Genomic DNA, 17973 nt, shown 5'->3' on the forward strand with positions numbered 1-17973 from the left:
AGGATATAACCACTCCTTTTTGCTTGAAACTCCTTTTTTTTTTTTTTGGCTTGTTTTCTTGACAGAATAGATTACCTTTCACTTCTCTCTTTTCATTTTCCTCTTGAACTTTGGCTCAGATTCCATAATTATAGGTGTTTCACAAGTGTCTGAACTTAGCTATCTTCTCTCTTTGTCCTTTATGCTTTGAAATCCCATTTGTTTAAATACTTATCTAATTGCAGAGAATGCCTCAATACTACATAACTTAGAACACTACTTCCTACCCATATTTGCTAAGAAAAGGAAGAAGAAAGCAGCGAGAGGGGAGAAAGAGGAGTGATGGGAAGTTCAATGGATGATGGAGAACTTTGGAGCACGCAATCCCAGAGGAAGCCCAAGGTATGGAGATGTGGACTCGAGGTCATGGTCACTTAAGAAAGAGGAAGAACTATGGATTCAGGACACAAAGCATGACCTCAACCTGTCTGTTGCTGTCATTGAGAAAAGATGAGGAAAAAGGATGTGAGTGGGAATGGTGAAGCACATAGGAAGGAAAGTAGATTCTAAAATAAGGAAGATAACTGTAGTAAAGGGTCACGAATGAGTTTACCCTCTTATCAAATATAACTCATCTGGGGGACAGTTGAGCTAAGAAGAAAGAAGACTGTATGTGTCTGCATTAATGAAATTAATATATAATACATTAATTAAATATATTTTAGATATATATTTGTTTGGATGTACTTCTTACTAGAGAAAGTTGTGAAAATTCCATACTATCATATCTTTAAATATATCTCCCAAGAACATTACAATCGATAGACATTTCGATTGTATTGTAGGTATTGTGGGAGAAAAAAAATTCTATGGTCCAATAATTTTGGAAAACACTGGGTTAAATAAAGTGAAATAGGTTTGGCTTCTTTGATGTAAGAGTTTATAATAAATTTTATAAGATAGCAATGTGTATTGTGAAACTTGAAGAATGCTAAACAGTATTTTCCCACTAGAAAAACGTTATTCTCTCCAAAGAGTAACTTAAGGGATCAGTGGAATCACAGCTCTTTTTTTCCCAGTTTCATTTAGTAGCATATAATGTGTACCTAATGTTGCATTAAATGCTCATGTGCTATGAGAGATAAAATTAGAAAATCCCGTTGCTACTTTTGAGAATAAAACATTCTAATTAGGGAAATTAGAGAAAAACCAAAAACGGCTCATAATAAAAGGATAGGTTCTGTGAAAGCAAACTTCAAATACAGAGTAAAAATATATAAATGTTATGATTCTCCATTCTTTGCTAAATTTATCAACATAAGTAGAGGGCAAGTGGAGAAATAGAAGAGACACATAAACAGAGAAAAATGTACCCATGACATTAAACTTCAGCCCAATTCCACCTTTTCTCCAACAGGACTACAAATGGGACCAATCAATGATCTTTAAGGCAAACCAATGTTACTCAATATTCTAAGTTTTATTCTCACTAGTGAAAAAAAAAGGCAATAATTCAGTTGTGTACACATACTTCTCCTTAACAGTTGTGACCAATTCTTAAGAACAAATTGAAATAGGTCAGTTTGTATTTTTAAAAGAATTTCATCATCTATAGTCTTCATTCTGACGATCTGACCACATCCGGACCTTGTAGAACAGGAAAAAATACAGTATAGTTGAGGGAGCAAAACCTAATTTAGAATGATCAAGTGTGAATTCCTGAGGATAATCAGAAAGTCCCTTCTAACCCTGAGGGGCTACGATCCACATGAGAGAGACGTGTGTTTTAAGGGACTGGAAAGAGTGTGAGGTGGGACAGAACAAAGAAAACTGTCATAAGAAAAACAAAAGAAAGATGGAAGAAATAGGGAGAGAACTTCATTCTATTTTAAGGACCTACCGTTCCATCCCCACCACAGGCCAGAATTCGCAGATTTGGTACTTTCCTATACAACTCAAGCCTGTAGAAGAAATAGAAGAAAAAGTTAACAAAAGAACGCACCCCGGCCACAGCAAAGAGAAAACACATGGCAAAAATAGGGGGGGTGGGGGGAGAAAATGTATAGTCATGAGGATAATAGCATCATCAAAACTAGTCACCAAGTCCTCACAGGGCACAATGACTCCCACAATTGGATCAGAGGTTGGCCGCAAACATCATTTTAAATCGCCACACTGGAATGGGATTTTAGGATGTCCTAGAGTTTTATTTCCCTTAATTCACATTAATTCATAATGTGTCAGCTCATATTATTTTCCTCCTTAGTTTTGACTTCATTTCTTCTTTGTCTTTTCCCATCATTCTCCTCCCTCCGTTCTCAAAGAAAATCATCAATTGGTAGTCAATAGTGCTTATATGTCTCCTTCTTATATTTTGTCAGCTTTTCCTGGAGCTATTTATTTTTCAAACCTAAGCTTCCCACTATCAATTCTAAGAAACCTTTTTCAGAGAGATAGGGGAGGAAAATCTACTAGCATTACTACCATACCCTTAATTCCATCTCCCTCTCAACTCACTAACAGTCAAACCCCCATTTATATACGTCAGTAAAAGAAGGAAAATTTACTGATTTTTTTTTTATTTTGAATTTGCCTGATAAAAATGAGATTATTTTATTTTTCATATTGGCTCTTAGGAAAATGCAGTGATAACCATCCCTGCTAAAACATTTGCCTAAGTGAAGCTGTTAATGGCTCTGTTCTAGAAAACATCACTTATCTAACTCAAATAATATTTTTTCTGAAAATATTTCTTGTCCTGCTATGTTCTTTACAGTGATCTATGAAGTGTCTACCTAAAGTCTAACTAATGTGATAAAATCTTAAGGAAGCAACTAAAAGGACAAAAGCCAGGGTAGCAGATTTGTCTAGTACGTCCAAATGCAGAAAAAAATACAGAAGTCTTACAGCAAACTCTAGTGGTAAAGATCATAGATTAAGAGAATGTCAGCAGAAATTGATATTTAATGTTTTCCTGAATGCTTAAATATATATAATTTATTCATGACATACAGGAATATTATTTCTCTAGAAATTGTCTGAGCTGATATTTCTTTGCCTCTGCTATTGTTACTTATTTAAAAATAATTGGTATCCCTTAAGTTCTAATGTTTATCGGATGACATCCACACCATCTTAATAGATGGGTTTTAAAAAGGGAATGAGAAAGCAGCAACAATGTCCCGCTCTTCCCTACTATGTCCCCCTCCCTCCACCAAAGGGAAGACATAAGATACATGTCACCTACATCTGGACTTTATTTTCAACACTTCTAACAAAAAGAGAGCATGAAAATTCTGAGAAGCTCAGAAAAGAGAATGAGCAGGAATTGAAGTGTCTCCCCCATGTTGATATAAAATCCACAGATTTGATCAATTAGTCAATCTCTCTTTCAAATGGACACAGACGCACACACACACAACACACACAACCTCTAATTTAAATATATGAACATATTCATAAACAAATATGGCCTCTCTCCACAAAGACACACATTCCCAATAATGTACATCTCCAAAATTGTACATGCAAAATAGAAAAATGATGGACCCTTTCTCAGTTCACAGATTTGCTCATCATCTATAGTTGCATGTACAAGAGCAGTGGACACACAAGAAATACCCACTGAGTTAACAACAGAGAAAAGGTGTTTTGAAGGGAATTAACCCAATGAAGACGAGGAGGGGAAACATCAGACGACGTTTTCAAGGGAGGACAGTACAGATGAGAAAGTACATAAGAGATGGTCAGAAAACTTTTCAGAAGGTAATCAAACAACAAAGCTTGATGTCAAAGCAGGAAATGCTTCTCACTTGCCTAAAATAGTATGGACCATGGAGGGTATTTCCAGACTTACGCATCTTTTGGCCCTTCCTGAGAAAGATCAAAGACTTGCCGTGGATTCAGGTACCACATGAACATCTGCAGGACTTTGGTTCCCTGTAAGGGGGGGGGGGGGGAGGAAATGACAGTGAGAAAAAAAATATCCAAATACCGGCATTAGCTGCATAGTTAAAAAGAAATCCTGTTATCTAAAATAATATCTAAACAGCACAGAGAAGTAATTAAAATCATGGTCTTTGGCCATTGATATACATAGATTGAACGCCCAAGTTAAAGTTCTGTATAATCCTCGCAACCCTGGGCCAGTTCCTCAATTTCATTCTGCTCAGCTCCCTTCTCTTTAATGTGCAGGCAAGAATGCCTAGTTCACAGACTTATTGCAAGAATTAAATGCGATAATATCACAGTGCTTGGCATGCAATAGGCGCTAAATGAATAGTGTCAATGCATTTTACCATCATTACTTAGTGTATGAAAATCCATGTAGGGAATTTATTAGTCAGCCTATGTAATTTACCATTAATTTTTACTTTATTGTGCAGACCACAATTGTCTTTGCTTCATATGAAATATGGGCAGTGTTAGCTAATATGACTATTGAAATATGTTTAACTGAAGCAAAAGTATCACAGACTCCCTCTTATTTACAATATACATATATGAAACTTCACCAGTCAGTGGCATCAACTCTTACTTTGGCATGTTCCAATTTCCATGTCTGTATCTGTTTGTCCAAGCCAAACAGTTCTCGCTCACATGAACATTTTGAGCGTGTTTTAAGTAACTGTGACATTTATAGAGATGATCATCATGGCATATACAAGACAGTTCTGAAGGTCATTTCTTAAAGTAAATTGAGCAAAGAAGAAATGAAAAAAGGATCTTTTTATTAAGCAGCATCCAAAGAGCTTTAAAAATGGGTAGGGTGCCTCATTTTACGTCACTGTCAACCACAGCAAGTAACATCTGACCAGTTGGGCAGAGTTCGTTGCTTGTAATTCTATTCCTTCATTAGATATCATGATTGCTCTTTCTTAAAACATTCCTAAGTTTGTATACCTACCATGCTGTATTTGAAAATCATCCTAGTAGTAGAAATAGCATGATATTTGAGTTAAAAATAGTATGGACCATGTTATAACTCCGGTGTTCTAACTGGGTGACTGTGCGCATTTATAATCTTGCAAAAATTCAGCATATGAAGTATGTGTACTTTTCAGTGATTATGAGAACTAAATGAATCAATAGTAGTTACGTAGCTAGCATAGTATATGGCACAAAATAGGCCTTTATAAATATTAGTCCCTTTCTTTTTCTCTCCTTGTTCATCGATTCATTAAATTATACTTGAGAGTGTGAGGGCTGAAGTGTACTTTATAATTATCACAATGTTATGCCAATTCGTACAGTGAGGCCAATGCAGGTCTTTTGTTCTGCATTTCATCCAAACCTGTAATTTAAAAGTTCTGCTTTACTGTGTGCTTGCTGTAAATTTAGGAATAACATTCTATCCTTAATTATTCTTACTAATCCTTCAGTTTCACCAAATGACATATTTTGCTTTCTATAAAACTCAGACATAGCTTTAGAGACATAATACTAAATACTGAATCAGTCTCTTTTTTCCCATACTGGGTCTTGGTATCAAGTCAATTGGGGATTATCTCAAGTTATCTTTTATGTTTAAAAGTCATTTGAATGACAAACCAACGTATAAAACATTTTCAACTGACTCACTAGAAAATTAAGTTTTCAGCTTTCAATTAGAGCGATATGAATTGTTGATGTTAATTCCTCCTTTCCACCTCTGGCTATGGTCTAGTGCATGTCTCAATTTCAGCTTCTCCTGGGATACATACAATGCTAGGTAATCAACACCTTTCAAAAAATAAAAATGCACGGCATTTAGAAGTTATTTTCTTCATCGAAAATTTCTCTAGAAGGTTTGAATGACCACACCATTTCGTTTTTGCTCATTTTCAATTTGTGTCAGTTGGAACGTCGAATTATCTCCAGATTTCCTTTTGGGAAAGAGGTTTTAAGGCGAGCGAGTTTTGCACAGCACACCTCTAGGAGGCGCCATTTACACTGCAGATTGTTGGAAGAATGCCCTCTGGTGTTGTGCAGGGATGACTTACATAGCTCTACATTACATTCAGGCGTGGCATAATTACTTCTTTCAAAAAGAATATTTCTAAAATACATTCATTAGCAACAGTGATAAGGGAATGAAAGTACTGCATTGTTTTATATCAGTCCTGGTGGGTGGAGCCAAAAAGTCTAACACATATTTAAATCAGTTCTATTAACTCTGTGGTTACCTCTAGAATAAGCTGCTTTAGGTGTTCAATAGAGCTACTTTATCCAATAGAACTGAATGGTTTGACAAATACTAACTGATCAGGAAAAGAGTAGTTTATTTCTTTCTCACCAGCAGTATGAAATACATTCAGTCATTTGCACAACTATCATTCACTACCAAGTTTCCAACCCTCTCATAGTTATCACGTGCTAGATGCCAAATGCAAAAGCTGCAACTTTTGTGCATGAGCCTAGTTTTCTCTAAATGAAAAAAAATAGCTTACATGTCAATTCCAATACACTCTGGAGAGGGTTCTCACACATATGGTTGTAGATGTTGTCCCTCATTGACCACAGAACCTCTTAAGATATTGTGAGATTGGGTATTCCTCTAGGGTGAGAAAACTGTTCTTTCTAGCTCCAGGTGTTGGGGAACAGGGTGGAAGAGGAGAAAACAACTTCCCAGAAAATAGGTAAATTGTTCTAGAGGGAGATCAAACCCACCATGTGCTAGAAACAGCTTTACCTGAGGGAACAGAGATGAGTAAAACAGAGAAGATCTTGCTCTCTAGAGGAAGTTCTGTGCATTATTCGTAAAATAGAACATAATGATTTGGGGGTATGGAGAATCAGTTAAGGGTGGGTCCATTCAGCATACTGATCCTCATCAAAGCACTGTATCTCCCAACAAATTTTAATAAAAAAGAAAGAAAGACACTGCAACGCTCGCGTAGGCTGAAACATTCAGATCCGTTACTCAGCAAGACTGGTCACGGAGGTATTACCACAGGTATTATCACAGAGTTATTATCTAGACCACGGAAAGAACCCAGACAATAAGAAAGGCCTGAGGACAATAAAGGTGGGGGGAGGAAGAGATTATGAAATGATTATTCCAAACTGGCTCCAAACTACCCCAAAGGAATACCTAATTTACCTAATAAACATGTATTAGGCTCCTACTCTGTGCCCATGTGTACACTCAGGAGCTCGGAAGTAGAACAACGCAATAAATTAGCTCATTGAAGATAGTAAATGGTACGGCAGAGATGCTTATTGATGGGTATGAGGAGCCAGAGGAGATACTCTAAGCCCGACTTTGGGGATTAGATGAAGGCTTCCTACATATGAAAGATGTATATAGTACATCTTGGACTTGAAAGATGAGTATAGTAAGAAGTTTTAGGCATCAGACGTGTGAAACAGCCATGCCATAGAAAAGGCATGCCATAGAAAAATGGCGTTCTGTTCACTCTGAACCATGCGTCAGGAGTGGTGGGAGACGACTCTGCACAGGTTGTAGAGTCGTATATGCACAGGTTGCACAGGTCATATACACTAAGGAGCGTGGGCTTTATTTTACAGGAAATGAGTCACTGAAATGTTTTAATTGGGGGAGTCAGACTTACATTTTGATACATTAGTCTAGCTACAGATTAAGAAGCAAGACATCTGGGTCCTAGACTTATCAAAGGGGTTAGATGGCTTGGTTTGCATCTTAGCCGCTGTTCGAGACTGAATGTTTCTGTTGTTCAAAAAAAAACATATGATGAAATCTTTACCCTTCATATGATGGTGTTAGGAGACGGGGCCTTTGGGAGGTGCTGAGGTCATGAGGATGGAACCCTCATGATGGGATCAGTGCCCTTATGAAAGAGACCCCAGAGAGCTCCCCCCGCTGCCATGTGAGTGCACAGTGAGAAGATGGCCATCTGTGAACCAGGAAGTGGGTTCTCACCAGACACCGAATTGGCTGGTGCCTTGATCTTGGACTCCCGGCCTCCAGAACTGTGAGAAATAAATTTCTGTTGTTTATCAGCCACCCAGTCGATGGCATTATGTTATAGCAGCCTGAACAGCCTAAGACAGCCGCCCCCACCAATATTGTGACTTGGAAAAAGGGACTTCCCACAGAGTCACTGTTCGGTTGTTTTTAATTCACCTGTTGGGGCTGGTTTAACTAGGAGATGTTGAGATTAAATTTTAACATGTGACATCATTGACTGACTGCCCTTCTGCCCTCTTCCCAGCCTATTCTAAGCTTTAGGAGATTAAAATTTGATCTAAACATAATGACTCTTGATTTATCTCCAGGCTGACTATGACAGGAAATAATATCTTCCTTGAAGTTGTTTGTCCAAGTATTTAGAAACAGTTTAGGGACTCACATATTTGAAATTATTTACACTTTTTGTCTCTTCCTTGTCCCCACTTTGGTTGACTTGTCCCTCACGTAGCAGGAGTGGCCATGGTCTGGAGAAGCCTGTCTACTGATGGTGGAGTGAACTTGGTCAGGACCAGCCTGCCCACAAACTGAACACCCTTTCCGCCTGTTATCTACTGATAAGGTTCCTGGGCGCTCCAATCCAGGGGTCCAGCTCATGCCACACCTTGATCCTGGGATTTCACATGGTCTGGACCCCTCGACTCTCAGGACAGACCAGCTGGAATCACTCCAGTGGTCAGAAGACCTGCTTCCCCCTGAATTTATAATCGACGTCACTGGAAGATGAAGTTTGAGAGAGAGAGTGAGGGAGAGAGTGTGAAAGGGGACATTGGGATACATCAGAAGGGTCTACAAGACTCAGGTAGAAAGATGTTAATGAGTCAGAGGCATCCAAGAAAAATAATCCATTTTGAGAGGAGGGGATTCTGCGGGAGTAAACTTGATTTTCCTGTACTACCTCTTTTCCACAGGAGGAAACACTCAAAGTTGATATTATGGCCCCTAATTCCAAAGTTTGTTCCCTCCAATAATTCAGGTCCCAACAATAACGGTGGTACCGTCAACCTCTAAAGCTTTGCAAAACACCCAGTATTGTTTCCACCTTAAATGTTAGAAAAACAGAGAGTTATTACGAAGTAGCTGTTTTAAAGAAGGGATTTAAAGAAAGACACATAAGCAGTTCCTACATGTGTTCATCTCAATATATTCCTGCAAAGTGCTGGAAATTTTCTGTGCACATATAAAATACTGTAGGAAGAAAAAAAGCTATAGGTATTTTATTTGCCAGCAGATGGCGATACAGTCTAGTTATTTAAAGAACAGAAGCCTAAGCAAGTTTGTTTCTTGTTTTTCTTGTTTTTAATTTAAACTTAAAACCTAAACTTTGAGAACAGAAGAGAGGAGAGTTCTTTATATCTAAAAGCAGATGAGCAGAATAAATCAATTAAAAAGCAAGAATCCGGATTTAACAACAAAATGTATTTCTGTTGATTACAGAGTGTGGTCTCTGAGCAGTGGCAACAGCACCAGGTGGGAGCTTATTAGAAAGCTAAATTTCAGGGCCACCCCTTGATCACTGAGTCAAAATCTGCATTTTAACTTGATTCCCCAAGCAATTCATATGCACTTGAGAAGAAAGTCAGTGGTTCTCAACACTGGTTAGACAAAAAAGTAAACTGGGGAACTTATACCACTCACGGTTCTGTTTAATTAGTATGAGGTGGGGAAGACATCATCAATTTGTAAAAGCTGCCCAGGTTATTCTGATGTGCAGTCGGGGTTGAGAACCAGTCCTCCAAGCTAAGAGTCGAGCAGCCGTGAAGCTATAAGATCAAGCTAAGACGCTGTTCCCCCTCATCCCCTACCCAACTCAATACATTTCCCTCTCAAGTTCTCATCGGCTGTGTTCCACACACAAGCCCCACATATTCTCAGAGACCCTGCAATGACTGATGACATTTCTCTAAGTGTGTTGCACAAACCACCTACATCAAAAGCACCTGAGATGCTCACTAAACCTTGACATTCCTGGGCCTCTCCCCACATCCACTGCGTTCAATTTCCTGAGATAGGGCAATTTTAATAATTGTCTCAGTGTGTTATATTTACACAAAAATTTGACAACCACTGGTCTATGGGTAGGGAGTAAGAGTCACATGTACAAACAGAATCTACCTGGAACTGAACACTAATTTTGGATTGCAGTTTCCTGAATGTTCTCGACGCTAAAAATTTCCAAATATGAATTATGACGAGAATTTCAAAGGTTTTTATGACGGAGACCATCAAGTAGATGTATCGGTCCTGCTACTAATCTCAACTTGTCTATAAAGTAGGTAAAGGCGAATGGTCTCCCTTCTCAAAACAGAACACCATGTTACGTAAGGTTTGAGCACAGAAAACTCCAGAAGGAGAAACTTGAGAGGAGAAGGGGCACATCATATCCTCCCAATTTCCCCTTCCAGGAGTTGCCTTGTTTTCACTGCCAGCCTCTGTTCTCCTTTGTCACTTTACCTCAGCTATGGCTCCTTTGGGTTAAAGAGAAAAAGGAAGGGGTGGGGCAAAAGTATGGATTCACGGGAGCTGAAATGAGAAACTCCCTTCCTGTGATTCTGTTTTGCCCAGTGGGGAACACTTGATTCATTCTCTGACTCCCAACTTTATGGTTGAATCCATCCTCAACTGCAATGTTACAGGCATGTTAAAGACACGGCTCTGGAAAAGGCTAACTAACCCTAACACAGTGAGAGCATTTCTGACCATGACTCTTCCTTACTCACTACAATCAGGGGATCAAGTTGTGCCTTCCTAAGACCAAAGATGGAACCATAAATATAGCCAGAGGTGAGTTTGAAGGGTTCTAATTGTACATAGGCGTTTGGATTTCTTTACAGCTGTCTCAATATTTCATGTTGTGCTTAGAAAGCATGTTCTTCCTATTTACTAGGCTTAGTAAAGAACTCTGTTTTATAGAGGAAGTATATAGAAATTTAAAGTTATGTAATATTTACTTTTATTTGATTAGCCATAGTCTGAAAATCGTAGATATTCTGGAAATAACATCATTAGAGTAACACACGCACAAGCCAAAATGCATAAAATGACAGAAAGTCATTACGTCTTTTGTCTCTGATAAGCGGGCATTTTTTTGTTTTTGAATATCTTACCGGGACCTCAACTTCCTCAAACACATCTCAACCTCTTTCCCAAAATAATTCTTCCCTTTCCTGAATACCCATGAATAACAAAGCCGCTGCCCAGATAATCTGCTGTAAAATGTTGATGCTTTACTTCCCTTTGTATATTCCATCCAGTCATCTGTCCATCTATCCATCCATCCACAGGTCCTTCCACCCACTCAACACCCATCCATCCACTCTTCCATTAACCACCCATTCACCCACCCATCTATCCACTCATCAATCCATCTATCCATTGACCTACCCACTTATCCATTTATGCTGAAGTTCATGTGACTAGCCTCCTGACTTATATATATTCCCAATATGTCAAATTAATCTTCCTTAAAGGTGCTTCCATCATACTACTCCTTTGTTCAAAATATGAAATATTTTTTAAAAAGAAAAAACCTTAAACAATGAAAAACTAGTGTCCATGGTACAAATCCAAAATCCTTAGCCAAGTTTTAAGACACTGGTCCAGGCTCGTTTTCATCTTTACTTAACCACATTTCTAATAACTTAATGTGCATGCTTTACCGTGTTTCCCTGAAAATAAAACCTAGCTGGACAGTCAGCTCTAATGCATCTTTTGGAGCAAAAATTAATATAAGACCCAACCGGGTCTTATATTATATAAGACCGGGTCTTATATTAATTTTTGCTCCAAAAGATGCATCAGAGCTGATTGTCTGGCTAGGTCTTATTTTCGGAGAAACACGATATTCACCATACTGTCCTCAAAAATGAATCATTTTCATCACGACATTCATCCTCCTATTAATACTGTTCATTAAACAATTATTTGTTCAATACTACATGCCACGAACTAGAAACCGTAGGTTCCAAGGTACTGCCCCTGGTATTATGGAGCCTGTATTTCAGCAGTACAGACATGCGCAGAGAGCTTCTGCTGCAATTTACACAGTGCCAAGAGCTATGGGAGCACAGGACAATTAAGTTTGAGAAACGGTTCAGAAAGCTGCTACTGAGCTTTAAAGGAAAAACAGGAATTTGCCACAGTAGAGCAAAGGAAAAGGGCGTTACTCCAGCTTTCTCTGCCTGGCATAACAGTGCCGTCCATCTTCTATTTCAGCTACTTCCATGACAGTTTCTTTATCACTCCCAAGTCACTACTTGCCTTTCAAATTCCATAGCACTTGCGGTCTGATCCGCTCAATTTAGAACTCACATATAGTTAATGTTGTTTGAATTATTTTTCCCATTTGCCCCCTTTGTGTCATTAACAAACAAGGTGTCCTTAGAAGATTCACTTAAGCTTCCCTGAGCTGTTTTGTAGTTAGTGAAATAGAAAGCAACATTAGATCATTTCTGAAGTCCTTGTCATTAATAATTTAGACAGAGGTTGGAACAGGAACAGGCTATATCTTTACTGGATGGTCTGCTCCTCAAAGGCAGGGATCACCTACAAGCTTCAGGAGGCCCTAGAAAAAAACGCTTATAATGATTTCATAAGTGCATTTTATATAAAGGCTGTCATAATAAAATATATTTGACATTAATTAGCATGTGGTGCTCAGGTGGCCAAAATCATGGGATCGATTACATTAGTTTTGCTCTGTTCTGTGGCCTCGACTGCAACCCAACCCTCGTCAGGCTATAGGGACACCAGTCCTAGAGAGATGGGATGGCTCGGGACAAACTGAACCTCCCTCCTGAGAAGAACCTCTGCAGGTCCTCCTCCAGGGACACGCTTAGGACACCACCATCACAACGTGGGGATTGCTCAGCAACTCCACAAAGCAGAATGTTGACAATAGACTACTTCTCTGCTTAAAACACATTGCTTTTCCCTGTTCTCTACAATGTGAAGAGAGATTTGTAACACAGCAAGTTACCAAGAATTTTGAAGAATGGGAGGAAAGGAAGAATAATATTTTCTTTACATATAAGTTCCCATAAAAGACATTTTACTATAATGAATACATTCTGAAAAATGCACAGTATCTTTAGTAATAAGAATATCATCTTGGACTGCTAGGTCACTCCTCGTTCTGTATCTACCCTCCTTCTATGGGGTGACTAAACAGTTTCAAATCTTTAAGCTGTTTAGTGTGAAACTTCAAGGAATCTTGTTTCAAAATGTAAAATGACAAATACCATGTGATCTCACTTATATGTGGAATCTAAAGAACAAAATCAATAAACAAACAAAACAGAAACAGACTCATAGATACAGAGAACAAACCGATGGTTGCCAGATGGAAGGGGTTCTGGGAAGCTGGATGAAAAAGGTGAAGGGATCAGGAAGTAGGAATTGGCAGTTACAAAATAGTCACAAAATAGTTCCAAAATAGCGCAGGGAATATAGTCAATAATATGGTAATAACCATACATGGTATGGGATGAGTATTAGATTTATTGGAGGATCACTTCGTAAATCATATAAATGTCTAACCACAGTGAAACTAATATAAAATAATATTTAAAAATGTAAAAAAAAATGTAAAATTTGCACACTTAATGGACACGGAAAATATTTTATCATCCAATCTCACGTGAAAATAAGAGAAAATCAAAACCCACAGAAGAGTATTGATAAGAAGCCTCAGAGAGTGGGAAGAGAATTAGATGAGGAGACAAAGGCCCGGATTCAAGTGCAAGTTCTGTCCTTTAAAGAGTTGTGTCACTTTAGGTGTGTCATTACACTTAACTTTTCTATGGCTATTTCTTTTTTTTTTTTTTTTTTTTTTTTTTTTTTTTTTTTTTTTTGAGAGCCCCCTGGCCCATGTGGGAATCGAACCGGCAGCCTTCGGAGTTAGGAGCATGGAGCTCTAACCGCCTGAGCCACCGGGCCGGCCCCTATGGCTATTTCTTTACTCTCAAATGAACTTAATATTAATTATACTATCAGGTTTGGGCAATGACCACATGAAACCTGTAGAAGGTGATATTTTTGATAGTGTTGGTGGTTTGTTGTTGTTCATTATCATGAATGATGGATCGTTATTCTCTCTTTCCTCTGAGGATGGGAATGAAAATAATCAGGTCGAAATTAGAATAGGAAGAAATCAAAATGAGTTCCTAAAAGGGCACCGTGAAAGGGATCAACTAAGAGAGACTGCAGAATGACCTTTCTTGAAAATCTATATGGAACAATGTTGCCTGGGGCACAGGGGTAGTGGAAGCAAAGGGATAAATCCGAGAGCTCCGAGGCCTTGCCTAGCCCTGCAATGTGTAAGGCTGCCCCCTAGTGGAGCAACAATGGCCTTTTCCCCCCGAAAAGCTGGTTGTCTTCCAGTGCTTGGGGTCCTAGTGGTAACCCTCTTTCAATTGATGTTGGGGATCGTGTTTTCAAAAAAGCATTGCAGTTTCCAAGTTAAACACATGAAAAATGACTCACCTGGTTGCCTCCACTCTTGGGGTTCACAAACACAAGCAAGGGTTTCATGAGAGGAGAAGAGATCGGTTTTATCACAAAGGGACGACCTTTGTTTTCCTGCTGAAGGAAGAAAGCGGCACTCCTGAGACATACATCCAGGAGTGGCAGCCCCCAAAGCAGCAAAAGTGAGAAACTATCAGCACTACTCCCACCCCTGCAAAAATCAATACCCCAATAAACCCCCCAAAACATACATATTATTTCATAGGGCTCACACTTAATAAGACACTCCATATAAAGCTTAGAACAAAGTATCTCCAGACTACGATTTGCCCCTGCGAATCAAGCCATGCTTTTGGCTTTACTCTGTATACTCTAAGCATTCTAGAAACGTTAGCTCTTATCTTCATCTTCATCATCTTTGGGATAACATTTCCACAGACAAGTGCAAATGCTCTGACTGTAAAGTGGCAGAAAGTTACATTTTAAAAAATATAGATGATAGATGATAGATAGATAGATAGATAGATAGATAGATAGATAGATAGATATAAATAGACATAGGGAGGGAAGGAGGTAGGGAGGGAGGGAGGGAGGGAGGGAGAAAGGAAGGAAGGAAGGAAGGAAGGAAGGAAGGAAGGAAGGAAGGAAGGAAGGAAGGAAGGAAGGAAGGAAGGAAGGAAAGAAAGAAAGAAAGAAAGAAAGAAAGAAAGAAAGAAAGAAAGAAAGAAAGAAAGAAAGAAAGAAAGAAAGAAAGAAAGAAAGAAAGAAAGAAAGAGACAGGAAGAATTCCAGCATGGTTAGAGTATAGAGAAAGAGAAGAGTGGTAGAAGGCATATTAAAACAATAAGCTTGGGCCAGATCATGACAGACAGAGGAGGCTATGGAAAGGAGGAGGTATTTCATTGCAACAGAATCCCAAAACACTTACTTCAGTTCCTCTTTTACTGGCTTTTCTTTTAAAGCTTGTTCTCTTCTTCTTCCGATTGGAAGCCTTCAGCGAGTTCTGTGGGGAAAGAAGGACCGCCCTGAGCTCAGCAGCAGACGGCCCCTGAGCTTTCCCATGCAGAACCATGTAGAAAATGAAGGCAGCACATGCTGTTGGACTGCATGCTTCTCATGCTTTGACACTTCCAAGCCACTGTTCATGGGGAAGCCACAGACAGAGACCAGTCGCGTGCTTCAGAGTGAGCGACTGACTCCCCACCACACGGAGAGGCAGGGAGTTAGAACCCTGGGGGCTCTCATGGACTCACATAACAACACATGTTATACCTGCCAACCCTCCCAGTAAAAATGGAAGAATCCCAAATTCTCTGAGGGGCTCCAGTCTCCCGCCCAACCAGGTCCGTCTCCCGCCCAACCAAGTTCAAGTTCATCTCCGGATATGGAGATCACCTATGTGGAAATGTAAAAAAGGAGGCCATTTTTCACGTTTTTCTTTTTGTTTTTTTCCCGTTTACTTTATTATTATTATATTTATTAGTAGTAGTGGTAGTAGTATTGATTGTTCTAAGTAATGGTCGTAAAAAGAGTCAGTGAGAATGGAACTTTATGATCCAACTATCCTACCAAATTTATGGCTGAGTTTTAAAATGCAGAGCTAAGACTCAACTTTAAGTTACTTACAATAGTGGAATAGCAATCATTGCTCTTTTTTTCTCTCTTTCTAAAGACCCATTGGTTTAAACAGTTTTCCTTCGCCTGTAGCCTTAATTTTTTTCTTCTCACCGAAGTGCCTCATACTTGTTGAACTACAATGATCCCAAATTTACTTTCCCCTGGCTTTCTCTTTCTAGGGATCTTACGGATCGCAACTTTGTGATTACTTCAAACCAACCATATAGTCTTAATATTTGATACAGATGTTTTGAGAACAACCTCTCTTAGGGGGTCAGTCACAACTCATTAGTTGAAGACAAGCAAAACTAGATTTAACTAGTGGAGAATCAATCATTAATTACATTGCCATCTTCACAAAAGCAAGATATTACTACCACATCATAGATGTTAACAAAGAGTTGAAAGCCTGAAATACATAATTCTTAACATAAAAGTTTATATACATATATCCACATGCACCGCTTGAGCAGTTAAGTGTTTTCAAACAGCTTAAAGAAACTTCGATATCTATTCTTCTGCTAATTAGGGTATTTTTTTCTTAGAGCATTCGAAATAAACCTTAGTATAGGGGACATATATTAACACATCCCAACATGCAAGATTGAAACTATTTAGCTTTTATTTTACTTTCTTTTTGGACCTCCAGAAAAACAAGTTGATTTGTGGCCCGTGCCCACCAAAGATGAGGGAAACTTTCTTGAACCACCATTTGTCTCAAGGTTTTCCTCCCCCATCAGATTAAAAGAGTCTTCAGGTTCTCCAAGTCCTACCAAAAAAAGGAAGACCCAGAAGCTCATCCGTGTTCTAGACCCCAGGTTATTTTCCATCGCTCATTCTAGACTATGCAACCCCTGCAACCCAAAGGAATCTCCAAGTTTCTAAATTCCTCTTTAAATGGATCTATTATCATGGCCTTATTTGGGGAAACTTTTGCATTATTCAAGTCTTTGCTATATTTTGACTACTTTCGGTTTGTTTAAAACGGAAGAAAAATAATTTGGAGACTTTAAATGTTTCATCAGCCCAATGACCCAAGAAGGATGCAGGAAAGTATAAGGCGGGCAGAGGCAGAATCTATTTGATATCAAGTAACGATGCTCAGTATTCTCAGCTATTACTGCACATTGGCCTTATCCAGAGAGTTTTTCAAAAATGCTGATACCTGGGCCCCGTCAAATATTCTTATTTAATTGGTTTGGGGTGAAGCTCGGGCAAAGATACACTTTCAAACTCCCAGGCAATTCTAACGTGCAGCCAGCATTGGGAGCCTGTGTTTGAAGTAGAAAGGGTGGAGTGAAGAGACCTATAGACCGTGGTAAAGCAGCAGATCTATGGGACAAAGACCAGGAACTGTGGAACCTGACAGGCTGGCTGTGAAGTCTGGATGTCCCTCTCACGAGATCTGTGACTTTGGCCAAGTCAAACTTCTGAAACAACAGTTTCTTAACTTTAAAGGGAAGGCGATTAATACCTACCTCACAGAAGAGTTGTGAAGTGTAAACGAGAAAAAGTGTGTGAAGCAGTGAGCGTGGTATCCATCTCATGATAAGGACTTCCATACATGTTAGTTGCCTCCATCACAGCTGTATGTCCCCAGCACCTAGCACAAACGCCTGGCACATAGTATGCACTCCAAACATTGTTGAAATAATGAATCGGCATTATTAAAATTCACACTTCCTAGGTCTTTCCTGATTTGGGAAAGGATCCTTAGGAAGCAAACTGCCTGTCTCCTAACTTCTCTGTAGTTTTGGTTCATTTACTGCCCAGAGAAATGCCGGATATACGCCAAGTGCTTGCAGGAACACACTATGGTTCCCAGTTCTGACGGGATTCAATACTTAAACTCTGAGAGAAAGCACAAATGGGTCAGGCTAAGATCATTCCTGATCACAGAAATTTGTGACATTTGCCTGATCACAGAAATCGGAGTTCTTCCGGTGATTTCTGACCATCAAGCGCATTTGGGAAACAAAGAG

General features: G+C 39.1%; 1 protein-coding gene across 13 annotated transcripts in view; it reads right to left on the reverse strand.

The window, feature by feature from the left end:
- The window catches only part of DGKI (diacylglycerol kinase iota), a 377107-nt gene that overhangs the window by 175381 nt on the left and 183753 nt on the right, over positions 1-17973 (reverse strand). For 8 of the 13 annotated variants that reach the window (XR_013992604.1, XR_013992605.1, XM_081038701.1 and 5 more), the window contains exons 9-13: positions 15647-15769; positions 15303-15377; positions 14393-14491; positions 3836-3918; positions 1880-1940 (exon numbers count right to left, since the gene is read on the reverse strand). Coding sequence is in view for 11 of the 13 variants with exons in the window: in XM_081038701.1 (XP_080894827.1) it covers positions 1880-1940; positions 3836-3918; positions 14393-14491; positions 15303-15377; positions 15647-15769 (441 nt within the window). In the remaining 2 variants the exon portion in view is untranslated. The remainder of the gene's footprint in view (positions 1-1879; positions 1941-3835; positions 3919-14392; positions 14492-15302; positions 15378-15646; positions 15770-17973) is intronic. The other 5 variants (XM_081038699.1, XM_081038706.1, XM_081038703.1 and 2 more) reach the window with 3 other exon arrangements.

This window comes from Rhinolophus hipposideros (assembly GCF_964194185.1).
Source record: "Rhinolophus hipposideros genome assembly, chromosome: 25".
NCBI classification, from domain to species: domain Eukaryota; kingdom Metazoa; phylum Chordata; class Mammalia; order Chiroptera; family Rhinolophidae; genus Rhinolophus; species Rhinolophus hipposideros.